General features: G+C 51.0%; 1 protein-coding gene across 1 annotated transcript; it reads right to left on the minus strand.

Moving 5' to 3' along the window:
• Positions 1-8866: 8866 nt before the first annotated feature.
• Positions 8867-10175, minus strand: SAPIO_CDS1284 (uncharacterized protein; the record flags this gene model as incomplete). Its single annotated transcript, XM_016784588.1, has 2 exons — positions 8867-9562; positions 9693-10175. The coding sequence occupies 2 exons, from the start codon at positions 10173-10175 to the stop codon at positions 8867-8869; spliced, it is 1179 nt and encodes a 392-aa protein (XP_016645704.1).
• Positions 10176-14100: the final 3925 nt, after the last annotated feature.

Here is a 14100-nt window from a genome sequence, read left to right on the forward strand (position 1 = left end):
CAGGAACTGAGTCAGGCAACAACGGTTTTGTAGTACAAGAACTGCAGTACATGAGAACGGCTAGCCCTATCCTGAGGTCCAGTTGTTTGAGAGGTGCGTTCGAAGTGATGACGCGAGCTATAATAAAAAGGAGAGGGGTACATGCGTATGACGGGGATTTAACAGGCCGCAGGGCGCTGGTGAGGCTTCAAAACGTGGGTACAAGGGGCCATTCGACCTATCAAGAATCTCTGCCAATAGCACTTCTCACAGGGATCAGCAGCGCCCACCTTTGCGAGAGAATTTGCCGAATGCGAGCAATGGATAGGTGGCATCCCAACTGACTGATCAGTATTAGTTTACGAAGTAGAGGAGTGACACTTCACGGAATGGTGCTAGCGAGATCTAATCTGGCGGTTGTCCAAAAAGACCCTGTCTCGACTAACATCCAGGGCAGCAAAAAGCAGAAGGCATCGGAAGGCACTCCGTGCCGGGGTTCGAGGGCTTTCCTGTTGCAGAATGAGTCTGAGCAGTCCAGCCCCCAACCGTTATCACATTTCATTTACCGACTGCTTGGGAAGCAATGTAATTCCGAAATTAATTCTTGGTTTTGTTGAAGAGGGAGAGACACAATTGCGGGAAACACCTCTATACGGCAACCTGCCTCATGGATCACCAACAGTCATGCACTGCATCTATCCCCTTACTCCTGGGGGGTTTGAAGACGAGTCACAGGAAGATGAGAGATGGAGTATGGCGAAGAGGGAAAGGGAAGAAAAAAGAAAAAGAAACAACAAAACTAAGACGAAGTAAAGGAGGGAAAAATGTGGCTGCACACCAAGCAATCACAGGAATGTTGAAAGGACTCACCCGAGATGGTCCAAGCTCCCGTTCGGCGCGAGGGGCTCGGGAAGCAGGGAAGAAAACGAGGCTGTCTCTTGTTGAGCTTCGGCAACGTTCGTTTTCAGGCAGGTCGGTCATGAATCCCATCCGCGATCTCCACTTCTCTTTCCCCCCACAGAATGCATCCACAACACTTCAAGCCGGAAGGGAAAGACATGTCCCGATGAAGCCAAAGAGAAGGCAACAGACCTCTTCTTGGTGGGGCTGCCATGCGCTCCGATGCAGATTGGCAATATTGCAACTTCCTTTGCAACATTGCACGCGCTGCTTCGCTTCCAGTATTGCGCAAAGTAGAGAGGCTGGGGGGCCGAGCTGAAGGTGTGCGATGTGCGATCCGACTTCGTAAGCATGCAATGTATATTCGGTGTCTTCGATGATGGGGTAACGTTCAACTTGACCAGCGATATCTCATTCGGCGCTGGGAGTAACGGGCGGGTACACTGATGCGGGTACACTGATGCGGGTACACTGATGCGGGTAGGATCCGGGAGTCATGAAACCAGATGCGGCCACGCAACTTCGCAGGGGAGCCGGCAAGTCGTGAGCTGCGAGTCGTGACAATGTCTAGGTCTAGTCCTATCCTCTTCGGGGTTGACGGGTGTATGTCCGGTGCAGATCTTGAAGTTAAAACTTTGCCAACCACGTATCACAGTCTCATGATCATCCCTTGGCTCAAGTCACGTCTTTCCCTCTGTGCCCCCCACCTGATGTTCGTGCACACCCACCCTGGGGCGTTCAGGCTTGGGTATTGATAGCACGAATGCACTGCTTCATGGTACAAGATGCTGCGTGGGTGGACAGGCGTTTGGCACTTACTAGTATAGTCCGTGGCACTGAGACATTGCCCTCGTGGGAGACGGCCAGCAAAACACTGGAGGCTCGAGAACTCACAATGGCGCCCTCGAGCGTTGCCCTGTGGAGAACGTCGAATGCTGTGCTTCAAGCCAAATGCGCTTTCGAACAAGGTGGTGTTGAGTGAGATCACCCTGTGCGGTGAGTCGCCATCGCCCTGCACTCCCCGTTCCGTGACTCTATTGATGCTTGTTCTGAAGCCTGCATGTATTAGTGGGCATGAGGTATGAAGCCGGCAGCGTAATTTCGACTTCGTCGTGGGCATCTCATATTTCCTCTAAACACATGCTGAGATTCTCCATAGCCGGAAACTGTCCAGTGGATAAAAGGCATACTTCTCCCTCCCATTCTTGTCTAATATGCGTATGAAGTATTAGAGGCCCATGGGCAATGGTGTAGATTGCAAGGTACAACCTGCCTTCCAACTGGCTGCGAACTCCTCTGTCCATGAACTAGCAGGAACGTACCCGAGTTCCAGGTTCCTCTTGCCACATCTCATCCAGGATATCTCCGCAGAACCAAACCGGCAGTTACAACATCACAACATCACCACATCGAAGTCTTTATTTCCATATGAACGCTAGACGGGGTAGGAGCGAGTCTTGTAGAGCCCGCGGGAGCAAGGGCCTTTCCTTCCCGTCATCGGAGATTTCAACTAAACTTAATCACTGTGCTTTCCAGAAGATTCAGGTGACTCAGCCGACTAGATCGAGTTAAAGCTGGAAGCGTGTACCAGATACCTCCGAAGTCTGAGTAGGGACAGGAACGCTTTGGGAAGGACAGCTCGAGCTGTTGTATGGACTTGGAATACTGGCGGGTGATGCTCTTTCCTGTCTGGACACTACGAAATCAATGTCATCCTCAGTGTGGGGTTACTTCGTAGTTTTAAAGTTGCAGGACCGAGCGCGAGCCAGCAACGAACGAGAGAAGGAAGGACGCGAGTACCATGTAGGACAACAACCAGTGTACTTGTACAGCATATGGTGTAATGATCTTGATCCCACCTGCCAAAGTACGAAGTACATGTAGAGCACAATTATGGTTAGGAGGCGTTTGGTCCATCCTTCCCTTCAGAGCCACGCCGTAGCGGCGACTATGAAGTACGAACCTGTACCCGGCCTAGAATGTACATGCACCATCTCAGGTCCTCGGCAGGCCAGGCCTGGCCATGGGCGGAACCTGGACGCTATCTTGTGGTCGGGGCCAGGGGATCTCGCCTCATAGCACAAGGAATGGCGCTTAGCTCTGAACCCTTCTCGGAACGTACCGCTCGAAGCCATGAAAGGCCGCCCCCAAGGCTCAGAACGAGTATGATTCGGCGTCAAATTTAGAAGAAACCCTCGATGGTCCCCTCATCCACGGCGGCTGGTCCGCGAAGAAGGCCGCGACCCTGCCGACGGGGTCAATTCCATCTCTAAACCAGCAGCATTGATTGATGGTTTATTTCGTACTCCTCGCCCTTGAATAGATAGCATTTACCCTCCAAAGAGGTCACTACGTGCGGACGACGTACGCTCCATGCTGCTGTATTACAGGGGTCTTCCCTGCTTCGTCTCGTTCTGCCAATGCCAAAAGCGTACAACGATGGGTCACCAACAGGTAAGGGGGCAGGCGAGCCGTCCAGTAAGCTACAAGCCAGCCATTCGGAGGTCCTCGAAACAACGATCACCGATGATCCTAGCAACATTAATACCAAGCCACATATCTATGAGTAACAGACCGTACTTACGAAGTCTACCTTTGTACAAAGCTATGCCGGTTTTTGCCGCGATCGTAGTCGTAAATACGTATGGAGAATCACAAGTACACATTCGGATGGTCGGAGGGTCGGTCTTAAGATGCGTCGTTGCGAACCTGGTGTATCCGGATATCATGACACGCCACACAATCGAGGGACTCGAGCCCAAAAGGGTATTAGCGTTGCCTTTGAGGCGCCGGGGCTGGCGGAAAGGCTTTCCCGGCTCGGTTTCGCACGAGGCAAGAATCGACAGCACAGACTTTCGCCGTTAACCATCTCCTTGACCCCTGTCATGCCTTCAAGGGCGGGCTGTCTCCCGATCCTTCGCAAGCGAATCGCAGGTACTGTTTTTGACACGACCGCCAACGAGTTTCTACCTCTTCCTCCAGCTAATACTTGGAGTACAGAAGTCTAGATTATGCGTACATGTTGATTATGGGGAAAATCGGCACTCTGATCCTCTCGCTCATGTAAAAGTTGGGCGGACTTCCACTTGCTAAACCATGAACGACGGTATCACATCACACCGGGCACAACAAGCTCGAGCCAAAGGTTGACGGAAAGTGGAGCATCAATATGAAGGCATAGATATCAGACCCTATTATACCGTTGATCACAGGAGGCTCCTCGCTTCGCCTACATGTTTCGTACTCTCTGGTCCTATCCGACTCGTCGAATTATGCGACTGCTCTTATGTGATTGGGGCGAGAATTATTGTTACTTCGCATACGAAGTACTTCGTGCAATTAGAGTCTAGTCTGGCCTTCAATCATTATCCCGATCCTGACCAACCCTGGTCGCCCCCGCCTTGTCCCCACCACGTATCCCTGCCTCTCCTCACATATCCCCAGCGTCATGTTACCTGCTCCGAAGTGTGCGTCTTGGATGTTTTCGGACGCGACAGATGCCTAACTTGGAGTTAGGTAGACTACTAAGGATGGTTTAGCCACATATCAGGATTTTGATATTAATCCTTCCGGTTTTGATATTTCCTCCGCACGGCCAGTTGCCCGTGGAGTTCCTGCGTTCGAAGTTCCTGAGCCACCGCTACACAACATGTCCGGATTATATCAGTACTTCCGTTGTTATTGCATGGAGATCGCAGGAGATGAACTTGTTCGCATCCAAGAGAGTCACAACACACAGAGAAGGGAAAAAAATAAAATTCCCCGAAAATAAAGCGAAAGTGATTGGTTAAGACAGAACGGGGGCAGTGCACCAGGGCTGGGTTTCACTTAGTAGCGAGCGCCAGGCCCAAGATCCTGTTCCGAATGCGAGTTAAGCGCGCACTTGTTTTCCTTGATCGCTTCCGGGTGCTGTGACGGGATAATTGAACTAAATTCTGGGTGGCTAACTCAAGCCCCAAGGACCCTTCTATTTTTCGAACCCGGATCTGGCACATTCTGAGCTGTTCCTCAAACCGACTGGGGGCGGAAACGCCTCCAGTAGCGTCCTACTTCGTATGTAAATTAACCGGGCACCGAGGGTGGCTGATCATCCCTGATCTACAGTGAACCCAACTCACCGAGCGTTTAATGGAACATCATCCGACTTTTGGCGTGGCCGGCCAGGGCCTCTCTCTCGCACGTCCCACGCTGAGGAGAGGCATGGCAAAATTCACAGCCCTCGAGACCGGGGCGTGCCCGTCTGTCACTGCGGTCGGAAGCGGGACGACGACCGCCCCGGTTTTGGCCTGGCCTGGACAGGTACCGTGACCTCTGGGTGCTGCGGAATCCTGGCTCTCATCGTTTCACGGACTTAGAAAAAGCATCGATGATTGATCAATTATTTTTGGTTCCCGCGTTTTAGCGGATCATGCTTCCGCCAAAGAAGAAGGGGAAAAGGTAAAAGAAGGTTAGAGGATGAATTATGATAATTTTCTATTGAAACATTTATCAACACCCCCAGACGATGCTCGAACGTTTTTTCTAAGCCTCCTCCTTCTCCTCATCCCTAACCGATATGAATCTCTCCCGTCTGATATGGCTTGACACTTGCGTGGCTCTCATATCACGATACCCCACCTTTCCCGTTTCCGGTCTAGATCCAACGTGCCTCCGGATATGTACATACTGCAAAGTCAAGTGTTAGTCCTGGGCATTCGTCCGTAAAACTTTCCATACCACCAGCCAAGTCGCACTCCAGGCCCGTCCAAGAGGCACAAGGCAAAGAACGTGGATCGCGGACGATCCTTGCCTCGCTACCAGATTAGACTCTGTTTCTGACAGCACGGAATCTGTCCCCCGTTCTGTCAACAAGCATGCACGCCCGCATCATCATGACCAGCAGCATGCTACTTTGTAGTTATTTCCTCCGAGATCTACCTTCGTAAATGAGATGTGATCTCGGTGCACCTCGGTATGAAGTACATCGGGCGGAGAGAGGATCAAATAATCTAACACACCAGCCATCACCCCTGCTTCCCCCGTCCCCAGTTCACCCCCCATCAATGCTAAGGCAGACAGGCCAGTTACTGGCAGTACTTCGAAGTACACCGCACTCTACATAAGCGCGACCCACCGTCCATGCATACAGGGTTAATCTCTCATGATTCATCTCATCACATCACTATTAAGACCAAAATGGAATCAAATAGATCGCTCCAAGACGAAACCCCCACCACCTCCTCAATGTCCTTCCGTGTACGTAGGTGTATCGATGTACCAGCGATATTGCCCGATATAACCCTTGCACGTCAAGTAAGTTCGGCAAGCTCCCCCCTCGCGAGAAAAAAAAAAAAAAAAAAAAAGGAGAGAGAGAGAAGAAGGCGAAAAAGGGTAGAGATCTTATGCGGGCCCTTGCCCTACCCATTACGACTCTAACCAGAAAACCCCTTGTTTATTCCTGTGGTCGAGATTGACGAACCAATTTCCCAGGGTTGCAAAATTGACTCTTTTTATCTTTCCTCTTTTTTTTTTACCGTTTTTTTGGCTGCCTCGCTGCAATGAAACCACGATGATTGCCTGAATAACACCATCCCGGCAAGGGTTCCGCACACACATGAGGCTAGGCTTTATTTACAAGTTCGGTTCGACAAAAAAAAAAAAAAAGAAGAAGAAGAGAAAAAAAAAATATGGCCGAGGCCAAGGTTCAATTAATCAATACGCACGTAACGTCTTGATACTTCAACATGACAGCTTGACAGCTCAGGCTTGGCAAGGAAAAAAATCAATCCTAGAACCCTAGTCAAAGACTAATAGATTATACCCGTCTGCTCCCTACACACTACGAAGTACTTCGTAAACTTCTGAACAACATCCTGGTCCAAGTCAAGGCCAGGCCAGGCCTTGCTTTTATCACACGCCCCACCCATAGTGCCACGGTCCTTCCCCCTTGCCATCAACCCCGCCTCGTCCCTAGCGCTCCCGACAGACTGGTACCAATCAAATCTCGTCGTCTCTGGCCTCGTAGCTTAAGCACAAATCCAGGAAAGATCAACTCTCTCTCCTTTTGCCGTCTTGGCGGACAGGTCACGAAGTCGACTCATATTGTGAAGTGTCGCGCTGGCATGCGTCAGGCCAAGAGGGAAATTCAAGTGTAATTCAAGTATCGCAGTGGGTGGTTCGCCTCTCTCACATGATCATCTGTCCGAAATGAGGATTAAGCCATCAGAAGACTCTCTCTTACCAACTACGTTGCATCGTCATATCATCACTCTACTTCATGCTCAATATTCGAAGATCGCATCGAGTGCCATCTCTATCTCTCGGCCTTATTTTAATACCAACAGAGATTGTATTTATTTTTCTGAGTTATTACCTCATGCCACTTTGATGATCCTCTCGGGCCATCCATGGCCATCTCTATTGCGATCGCAGTGGGTAACACCAGAACCTGGGGTAAGCCCAGGGGACAAGCCCAATAAGACTTAGTGCCCTCGAAAAAAGGCAGAAAGCAGGTAAAAACACACAAAACGACGCCCGCACACCACACACCACACACCACGACTAAACCTCATGATGCTCGTGCTTCGACCTCACAGACCCGAGAGGTCAACCACACACATACAAAAAGGGAGAAAGCGAAAAGGAAAAGAAAACAATAATAAAAGAAGAAAGAAAAAAAAGAAAAGAAAAAGAAAAAGAAAAAGAAAGAAGGAAAACCAGAAATCAGGAACAGACCCACCCCACTCCACGCAGAAAGAAGGAAAGGCAATAATGATGCTTGTTGCACGCCCTGAGGAAAAAGTATGAAGTAAAAATGAGCCCTTCCACCCCTGCTTAGATCAGCATGGTGCCCCTGTCCACGCCCCCCGAGTCAACTCCTTGACTGGCCAATCAAGCAGGTGGCTGCATTCCTGGCAGGTCAGACTAATCGAGTCGACACCAGAATCTTGACGCCAGCCTGACAAGAAGAGAAGAAGAGATTCAAACCAACACGGCCTTGAACATTGTACAATTTGTGGAGAAAGAAGGGAGAAATAGCGAAAAGGGTTCGAAAGACGCATCTTCTCGAAAGCCAGGAAAAGAAGTACTGAAAAAAAAGAGAGAACAGGAGAACAAAAAGGAAAAAGGAAAAAAGAAAACAAAAAAGAAAAGAAACAAAAAAAACGATCCGCGTCGCATACCCAAGAAGCAAGAAGAAAGAACACAAAAGTCCTCCCAGATGCGCGAGCCCGGGTCGGCGCGATGCCGACCATCTTTAACCCAAATAAAATAGCTGCGTGAAGAGGAAATAGTCTCCGGAGATTAAAAACAAATATGGTGGGAAAGACAGAGATGGACGAAGAGGATGAAGATGAGTGGTAAAGTAGTGAGTCGTCAAAGAATGGAGTCAAACGCCAGGTACCTGGCGTGGGAGAAAACGGCCGATGACAAGTGTGTACCAAGCCGTTTCGGCGTTCATCGACCCCGGGGTGCCATCAATGCAGTGAGGAGTTGATCAAGCGCAGCTGACCAACCAACGCCAAATGTGCTACATACCATTCACTGGCATCGGCGCCAAAATGGGGGCTAAAGTTGGCCTCTCCGCGAGCCCGGCCTGCCTAGGCCTGGCCAACCCCATGAGTCGACCAGTAGACGAGTTAGCAATGGTGTTTCGTGTAAGCATTAGGGCCTGGCGCTTGGTCCGTCGTCCCAGTCCCACGCGGTAAGGTAGGGGCGGAAAGCCTGGCGGGCTTGGCCAATATGACCGAACCAGGCTGGGAAACGGGAATGGTGTCAAGGGAGCAATCGGTGAGGAGTGGGCCCAGCCCGTGGATGTACTGCCGGAACGGAGGGGAAAGATATGAGGGGGGGAATAGACCATTGTGCCAGAGATCCTGAGTGAAGGTTGGCGGTGCCTTGTCGCGCGCTCTTTTTTTTTTTTCTTTTTTTTTTATTCTCTCCCTTTTCTTATTCGTCGAATGCCGTCACTCATCCCTGGACATGGGGTGCGCCGAATGCCACACTGCACTTAGAGGCGCCCACGGAAAGTGCGCATCTCGAAATTGGCAAAGACTTGTCCGCCAGCGTAGACTCCAGAAATCTCGGCAAGGTCGAATGCAGTAAGATCTAGCGGCCCAGAGTGACATGGCCCGTATCCCCTGCCGCTCCCAATTATAGAAGCGTTCGGATCAGAAACCGGAGGCGCCTGTATCTCGTAATTCATTGGTGTTCCCTCCGGGGGGGTCAAGGGCTCATTCGTCTCCGTTCGAAGGGCGGAACCTGTTGCCCCCACCATCCCCTCCATCATCTCCGGCGTCCTGTTCATCTCAGACCACGGAGGAAGAGCTGGCCCATAGCCCGAACTTAATGCGGACGACTGCCGCTGAGCTTGGTTCTGCATCTCCAGTCGTCTCCTCCACTGACATTGACTCGAGGCATACCCCCCTTTTCGGCCTGACATTGCTCGTCCCGAGAGCCTCCGTTGGTTCTGAGGTGGTTGTTGACGCCGAGAAGAGAGAATAACGTGCGGGTTCCTGTAGGAGATTTGCCTGCCGCCGCCGGTCCGCCGAGCCCCTTTGCCGTTTCTGTAATATGTCGTACTTTTGATACCATTCTCGATAGCCCACCCTTCAAGCACCCATTCGCCCGCTCGTTTTAAGTCTCCAACTCCAGTGGAATCTCCAATCCTCTCACTTGGGGGGAGCCGCTCTCGTTTTATAAAGGCCTATTGACCCCCGGTAAGATTAGCATGATATCTTTGCTTGCGGCGCTTCATTGTCTTATTGGTTGACTCCGAGGCATGCTTTCCGGCGCAGACAGAAAATGTGTATCGTGTCCATGTGAGAAGCACTTACCTTGTTCATGCTGAGGTTATGTCGAATACTATTCTTCCAGCCGTCCTGACCCTTGCCGTTTTTGTCGGCCTTCCCTTCATCCTTGGCCTTGTCAGTGTTCTCTCGAAACCACTGGTAAATTTCTTGAAGCGTCATAGCGTGCCTTGGATGGCTCATGAAGGCTCTGTAAAGGAGCTGGGCGTAAGGTTCATGGTGCGCATTCACGTCCACGGTGGATGGCGGATCATTCATTTCAGAAGCCGGGCTTGGGGGGCTCATAGCATCGGCACCGTGTTCGCTAAAGGGGCTCTGCATTTCGAGCGATTGAGTCGTCGATGGGGAAGAGTAGTGAACCTCTGGCTTGATTTCAAAGGGAGAGCGTCTTTCGGAAATGCCGTCATGTCGAACGGTGGGATAGGCGCAGTGTGGAATGCTGTCGTTCCTCACCATGGGGTGAGAGAATGCGGCGGAACCGTCGTCCTCGGCGGGGGTGTAGACCCTCATAGCTGGCGCTGACTGGTGCGGTCGAAAATGTTCGCCAGGGGTTTGGAAGGGCATTTGCCTTGGAGACGACCACGATACTGGGGATATGGGTGCTTGGTTATAATTGGGAGTGAGATTTTCGCAATTCGTTGGGGACCGTTGGTAAGAGTAATGTTCCAGTTCTCTGTTGACCTCCGGAGGTGACCACGGGGTGGCAGACTGGTGGCTCGGTTGCGATGGGATCCTTCGATGGTGATGCGAATATGACTGAGAATGACGTTGGGTCGATGTTGTATCAGACACTTGCTGTTCCAGGAAAGCCTGGTTGGAATAGAATGGCGCCGATGCTGATTCCATACCGTCACAATAAGGCATGTTTCCTGGTAGGACCTGTCGGGTGGGATACACGGGGGGTCGAAGATTGTCGGAATACCGAGGTTCCATATGGTGATTCTCCGCCTCGCAGATGAGACCGACAGACTAGATCTTCTGCGGTTCCTGAAGAAGAAGAAGCGGAGGAGAGTGGGCTGAAACCCGGGGTGGCTTGTCTTAGTTCTCGCCCTTGGATCAAGAGACGCAGCGAAGCAGCGGAGGAGAAGTCAGACGATCCTGAGAGGACTTGGGCCTAGCCGGACTTGAGACGACTGAAACCGGCGTGTGAGACTAAGGCGTTTGAAAGACGAGACGGACAAGACAAGAAGATAAGAATGTACGACGGCTAAGGGAAGTTTCAGAAAACCTGGATGAGTTGGAGGGGCGGCTTTTCCAAGAAGAAGTCTGCGTCTAATGATAGAAGAAGTCTTGAGGAAAACCGGAGAGGCAGCGTGTGGGTTGAACAGAAGCTAAGTTAAAGAAGGTTGATATGGAAGGCGGAAGGCTAAGCCATGGGTATGGCGTTTCTTTCTATGAGGATCAATACATCAAGTTGATGTGGAGGGAAGAGACGGGTGTATCTAGCGTCACCTCCGTATCGAATAAGGAAACCACGGGACATAGAACCTGGAAAGGTACTTAGTGTGGCATCGAGGTACGGGTAGGGGAAGAAGGGCGGGGGGGTGTGAGCGAGCCGTGTCGATCAGAGCAGTTTGAGACCCTACCTTCCTCGTTGATAGTACATGGACAGAGACAACCCGGGGGCATCCTAGATGGCATCCTGGACGAAGTAGATACGGTGATACGGTGGAGGAGGGTACGGCTAGTAATACATTGGTATACAAGCGGATACAGTCCTCAATGTTAAAAGAGAGGGGTGTAAAGAGGAAAACATGGGTCTAGGGGGGTGGCAGATGGCCTTGGTGGGGGAGTGAGGCGTGTGAGGCGTGGGAATGGAGATCCACGCGAAGACAAGGGTTATTACTTCAGGACGAAGGTAAGTACCGTCAATTGAAACGCCAAACTCAACTTCCACAACAAATTTGATCAATGAGTACAATTGTACTTCGTACACTTCGCTGCCCTCTCCTCGACAAATTGAAGTACTACAGTACTCACTACAGGCCAACGCAGCCGTTTCTCAGAGAGTATCGGATGGATGTGAGTGGGTGTTGGCATTCATCGATGAGTTTGCATGTTGGCTGGGCTGCTCGTGCTCCGTGCCTCATAGTGAGCTGGGAGTCTGGGGGCGAACAAGAGTGGAGAGCTGGCCAGACGATGGAAACAAAGCTCAACTCACATCGGCCCCAGATCTTTCTTCCAAACACTCCACCTACATCCTCTACATAGGGGCGTGCAGTGTAGGCAGAGAAGCGAGTACCCGCGTACACTGCAGTGACCGGATGCCATCCAGACTGCGGTGTTGCCGTTGGCCGCTCTGCCTGTTGCAAGTGTGAGTGTAAGTGTATCTAACATCAAACTGGATCATCATCAGGTAATACCCTGCAACTGATTGTGAAATTTCAAATTCAGTAACTCAAAATAATGAACTGAATCTCTAGCATTGCAATCCGTGCCGTATCCGACAATTTGAGATGAGATTGTATGACGCGCTCCAGACTGTGCTGCGACTTCCCTCTCTTCTTCGGGCTGTTGGTGGGCGCAGAACCTGGAGGGAAGTCGCCTCCGTCCACCCACCTCATGGTACTCGTGCTCCTTCACGTACTCCGAGGCTAGTACCAAGTACATCCATAAGGGTTATTGGACTCTCTCTGTCTAGTGTGACCTCCTCCACTGGAAAGTCTGGCCATCTTGGCCCTCGCTCCTCTCCGCTTCATACGAAGTACAGCTCCCGATTAATGCTAAGTAGAATCATTTCTTCGCATCAAGATTACCACGGCTCAGGATGCTCCAACTGCATGATCTCGATCACTGTTTCTGGCCACTACAAGGGTGCTCGCCACTCGGGCCCGACTCATCAATGAAGAGCACACAATCAAGGCCACTCTCTTCTTCCCCTTCTGTGGAGTCCTCTCGTTTGTAGGCGTGTCCTTAGCGTGGCCGGCGTGGGATGTTGGGACATCCTCACCAATCGGCCCTCGTGAACTGATTTGATTCCCCAATATCCATCCCTTCTTCACGCAGTACTCCACCTTACTCGGTTCACTGATGCAAGAAGAACCTCTGTTCAGAAAAGGAAAAGGACTCCCATCTTGCTTGATGGCAAACGAATCTGAATGTAGCATCTTGCAGCATCCAGCAAGAAAGTACGCGAGTATGTGTACGCAACACTGAGCCTACACTGTATGCTGTGTGCCACTATGCAAAGCAGATTGCTTACTCGTGGCATCAACGAATGTCTGCTGCCAAGCTCATCTCCTCATCGCCGAGTGACAGTCTGGGGGCTTTACGAGCGTCCCCACACTCATTACTTTCTAGATTGCGCGTAGGGATCTAATCCTACGCGCATTGGGAAGAGGTTCCAGATACCTGCCCTTCCTTCAGTCCTGTGTTCTTGATCTCTTTTTCTTCTCTCCTTTTCTTATGTCGGTTGTCTTCATTTCTTCCAGTTTGGCCCTATCCTTTCCCCCTATCTGACGCAACTTGCTTTGCAAACATGGAACGCAACACACCTAGCACTCTCCAAGTTGATCCCCATCCTCCTTTGTACCCCAGACGGCAAAATTTCCTAGACAAGAAAACCGATGGAAGGTCTCTAGAAGCCCGTCTCGTTCTCCACTAGCCGTCAGTCTCTGCAGGTCATCGAGAAGGGATGCTCGATCCCGGGCCTTTCTAGATATCGAAGCTGCTTTTTCTGACGTCCTGCAATTCTCCCTCTGCCCGCATCCTTCCGTGTCGCCAAGATCTAACGGGGACACGCCGGCAGTTTAGTTTCCCTTGGAATTCTGCTGCGTGGTTTGCTCCTCTCAGGCTTGCATTCCCACCGTTTCCTTTGCGCTTTTGCGCAATTGCACATTCATCCCCCAACTTAGACTTCCAAGGAAAACATCTAGAAGGACGTAGCTAACGGTTCATGGCATCTACATTTCAGGTCGACCCGGGGAACGTTGCAGACAAGCGAGCATAACGAAAGCAATCGCACCCACATGTCCAGGGGAAGAGGCTCAAGAGAAGAGGCGTGAGGGATAAGTTGATAGATTGGTTATGGCGAATCCTAGGCGTTCAAGCGAACCTAATTCTGACTGGGACGTTGTACAACCCAGTGAGGATGTGTCAAGTTGAGGGTGAATGATTCACAACACACCCCTACTGCCATCTATCCCCGTAAGGCCCATCGTTTCTGATTCCCAATACTAAAAGAGGGGCGAGTTCAGTCAAGAGATTGTCGCTGGTACAATATCACTGACACATTGATGGGTTGTTCCTGAATATCACACAGCTGTTGCCCGCGTGGCGGTGTCTAGGAGACTGACCCCTTGACGGGAGACAGAAGTTTCTCTGACGGCTACTTGCATCCTCACAAAGTTCGCCAACCCCGAGCCAATCATACCACTACTCCATTCGCCCTGGGTCTCAGAAAGAAACATCCCCTTTCGGCAAGAAGGCGAACAGA

Source organism: Scedosporium apiospermum (assembly GCF_000732125.1).
Source record: "Scedosporium apiospermum strain IHEM 14462 chromosome Unknown SEQ_SAPIO_0055, whole genome shotgun sequence".
NCBI lineage: Eukaryota > Fungi > Ascomycota > Sordariomycetes > Microascales > Microascaceae > Scedosporium > Scedosporium apiospermum.